Source organism: Helianthus annuus, chromosome 11, assembly GCF_002127325.2.
Source record: "Helianthus annuus cultivar XRQ/B chromosome 11, HanXRQr2.0-SUNRISE, whole genome shotgun sequence".
Lineage (NCBI taxonomy): Eukaryota > Viridiplantae > Streptophyta > Magnoliopsida > Asterales > Asteraceae > Helianthus > Helianthus annuus.
Genome location: NC_035443.2, coordinates 178,973,724 through 178,977,821, shown reverse-complemented (window position 1 = coordinate 178,977,821; position 4,098 = coordinate 178,973,724). Strand labels below are relative to the sequence as shown.

The window sequence follows — 4,098 nt, the reverse complement described above, 5'->3', positions numbered from 1 at the left end:
GGATCCAAACGAGATCCAAGCGATTCCTGAAATGATTGCCATATTCTTGACACAAAGCGACCATCGCGATCCGAGATTATTGGAATAGGCACTCCATGACGTGCTATTATCTCTTTGAGGTAAAGCTCAGCTAACTTCTCTGTATTGTCTTTCTCGCGAATTGGCAAGAAGTGAGCTGACTTGGTTACTCGATCGACGATAACCCAAATCATGTCATGACCTCGAGAGGTCCGTGGGAGTCCTGTAATGAAATATATTGATATCTGTTCCCATTTCCAAACGGGAATCTCTGGTTGTTGTAATAGTCCAGATGGCTTTTGATACTCGGCCTTGACCTTTGCACAAGTTAGGCATTTCCCAACGTAGGTCGCAATATCTCCTTTGAGATTAGGCCGCTAGTAATATTCCTTTACATCCTGATACATCTTATCAGGTCCGGAATGTATTGAATATTTCGACTTATGTGCTTCATCCAACAGTAAGTCTCGCAATCCGTCAAAGTAAGGAATCCAGATTATTCCCCTGAAGTACCTTGTGCCATCTTTGTTCTCTTCCATTTGTTTCTCTAATCCTCGCAAGGATTCTGCTTGGATGTTCTCCGGCTTTAGAGCCTCTAGTTGTGCATCGTGCACACGACTAGTGAAGTTCGTCTGAATGGTTAACTCTAAAGCTCGTACTCGTAAGGTTTTGACTCGCTCTTTCCGGCTCAAAGCATCCGCCACAACATTTTCTTTGCCCGGGTAGTACTTGATTTCACAGTCATAGTCATTCAACAACTCTACCCATTGCCTCTGGCGCATGTTTTATTCTTTTTGGTCGAATATGTGTTGAAGACTTCTATGATCAGTGAATATGGTACACTTAGTACCATAGAGATAGTGACGCCAAATCTTTAAGCGAATACCACTGCGCCCAACTCTAGGTCGTGAGTGGTATAATTCTTTTCATGAACTTTCAATTGTCGTGGCGCGTACGCGATGACTTTTTCATGTTGCATTAATACACAACCCAAACCTTGGTGCAATGCGTCACAATACACCACAAAGTCATCGGTGCCGTCAGGGAGTGATAAGATTGGCGCTTGGCATAGTTTATCTTTGAGCGCTTGGAGTGCCATTTCTTGTTTTTCACCCCAATCGACTTTCTATCCTTTTGAGTGAGCGAGGTTAGCGGTTGAGCAATTTTAGAAAAATTCTCAATGAATCTACGATAGTATCCCGCTAAGCCTAGAAATTGTCTTACTTCCGTTGGGGTCTTTCGAGTGTTCCAGTTCTTTATGGCCTCTATCTTAGCTGGATCCACATGTATTCCATTCTCATTCACAACGTGACTGAGAAGTTGGACCTCGCGAATCCAAAATTCGCATTTTGAGAATTTGGCATACAATATTTCTTTCTTAAGTAGCTCCAGAATAGTTCTCAAGTGTTGTTCATGTTCCGCCTTGGTTCGTGAGTATATTAAAATGTCACCAATGAATACGATCGCGAACTTGTCGAGGTATGGCTTACATACCCGGTTCATTAAATCAATGAACACGGTGGGAGCGTTTGTTAAGCCGAAAGGCATAACAAGGAACTCGTAATGCCCATAGCGAGTCCTAAACGCTGTCTTAGTAATGCTTTCCTCTTGAATACTCAACTGATGATATCCGGATCTTAGGTCAATCTTGGAATAAAGGCTGGAACCTTGTAATTGATCGAACAAGTCGTCGATCCTCAATAAAGGATACCGATTCTTGATAGTTAGCTCGTCTAGTTCTCTGTAATCAATGCATATCTGAATGGTTCCATCCTTCTTTTGACAAATAGCACCGGAGTTCCCCAAGGCGAGAAACTCGGTCTAATAAATCCTTTGTCAAGCAATTCCTGAAGCTGAGTAGATAATTCTTGCATTTCCAAGGGCACCAGTCTATATGGAGCTTTTGCTACCGGTGCAGCTCCTGGCACTAGATCGATACGGAATTCTACTTGTCGTTGTGGAGACAGTCCCGGCAAGTCTTCTGGAAAGACTTCAGGGTATCCCCTTACCACAGGGATATCCTCCACCTTGCGCTACTCGGCCTTCTTGTCGACCACATGGACAAAAAAGGCGATGCAACCTGTTCTCAGACTCTTCCGAGCCTTCATACACTTGTTGGTCAGCAGCCGTGTGTCGTGTTTCTCTCCGTGCACCAAAAGATGTTCTCTCGTCAGACAGGGGGAAAAAGAATAATAGTTTTCGTAGCATAACTACTTTTGCTCGGTTGTCGGCCAACCAGTCTATGCCAGAAGTTAAGTCGTAACAACCTAATTGAATGAGTGAAAAGTCGTTACTGAATTTTCGTGCTCCAAGTTCGAGTGTGCATCCTTTGATGTCTTTCCTGACTTGACTAATTTACCATTGGTCAATCCTATTGAATGGGAGGACGTCTTGTTTACTTAACTCGGCCAAGCATACTTTGAATTTTATGGGGATGAAGCCAATACCGACACCGGTGTTAAATAAAACGGATGCAACGGGTCGGTTGATAGGAACGTATCGGTGACCCTTAATGACTTCACATGACTTCTCTAATTCCTCATTAGCTACTTGATAGAGCAAGACATGTTTAACCTACATGACTCTAATTCGTGTATATGCTTAGTATCTAAAGACACTAAGTTAAGCCGGCGTTGGTATCCAAAGAATTGATACATGATGGTTGTAGAGTAGAGCATACCCCTGGACTTGCTTACTCACTAGCTTGATTCATCCTTAACCATCCATGCTCGTAGTGACCTCCTTGCCATAGTAAAAACCACCTCGTTCATTCTTAAATATAGCTAACTCATTAGTTTCTGTTTTGTGCCAAGTCTCACCACACTGCTACTCTTGTCACTTTTGTAAGTGCTCTCATGATGAAAGTTTCACCTATCTCATTCCGAATTTTGACAAGTTATTAGCATACTTCTTAATGCGAGCATCGATTATGGCAGTAATCGCCTTCGCTTTGCGTGTCACGGGATTTATCTTTTTCTTAACACCCTCCTTGGGCAGTCCCCCATCCTCACCACACCCTTGGCGAGACTAACTGAGAGAGTTACTTGAAAATAAATCTAGGTAGGGTGACATGATGTGATCATGATTCGGATCTCAGGGCTAAACCCCAAATGTAGCGCTCCGTGCGTTTAGATTCGAGTGTTATCCAATATGCAATCAATCCTTGACAGATTGTAGAGGCGTCGGGGTAACTAACAACATTAGCTCTAATCATGATCGAGTTCTAGAGCTCGGTTCCCAAACTTGGAATTTTTCCACTAGCGAGCAATACTCTTCTCGCTTAAGATTCTTGAGTTCTTCCTACAATAACCTCTTGTTGTATTACTCCCTATAGTTTGCACTTGGAGATTCCACCAAGTTAACGCCTCATTCAACAGAAGGCTATTAGTTTACCCAAAATGTTTACTTAGGAGTACATTTATTAGCAAGGTTAACTGACTTCCTTGTCTTTATCTAACGGATAGAACTCACCGCACCTTCCGTATCAATGAGGTCTCGCGGCTTATAATCCCGAAAAGCCTTAGGATTAAAATCTGGTGTGATTGCATCTCCAAGTGTGGCATTTCCACTCATTCTCGTCCCATCGGGATTTGAACCACTTGAACTACCGGTACCATCAGTACCATCACTAGTGTCGACTCGACAACCTCATGTTGTTCCATATGACCTCTAGTTCAACTTTAATAGTAGGGCGCTGATTAACTGACCCTCTTCTAGGCGTAGATTTTCTTGTCGATGGCACGTTGTTTCCGATACATAGTATCATTGGGTCTTGGCTTTTATTTGGACAGATATAGCATATCATGCGCCTAAGAATTAAGAATGTGATTGGTCATGGAAACCTCAAGACAGCGTTGCTCTGGTATGTTTGAACAATGATATACATGAATAAATGCATTCCAAAATGCATAGTACCTCTTGAGTGTATTAGCCATGTGCCTAAATGGGAAAAGAAGTAATTCGTTGAGAAGGAGAAACCAAACGGTCGTCTCCAATTTTTACAACGTGTATCCCATACTTCATGGATCTCGATCGCCCAAAGTAGGAAAAATCCTTCGCCGCACTAGGCCGTGTGACGAA

The 4,098-nt window shown here is 42.8% G+C and overlaps 1 protein-coding gene across 1 annotated transcript; it reads right to left on the bottom strand.

Annotated features, from left to right (window-relative positions):
• Positions 1–395: 395 nt before the first annotated feature.
• Positions 396–800, bottom strand: LOC110888897. The gene has a single exon (XM_022136394.1). It carries the CDS (start codon positions 798–800, stop codon positions 396–398), a length of 405 nt encoding a protein of 134 aa, XP_021992086.1.
• Between the last annotated feature and the right edge of the window lie 3,298 nt (positions 801–4,098).

Bases quoted from the DNA above. Each gene is read 5' to 3' on its own strand.
- LOC110888897 (XM_022136394.1), bottom strand. From the start codon at position 800: ATGCGCCAGAGGCAATGGGTAGAGTTGTTGAATGACTATGACTGTGAA.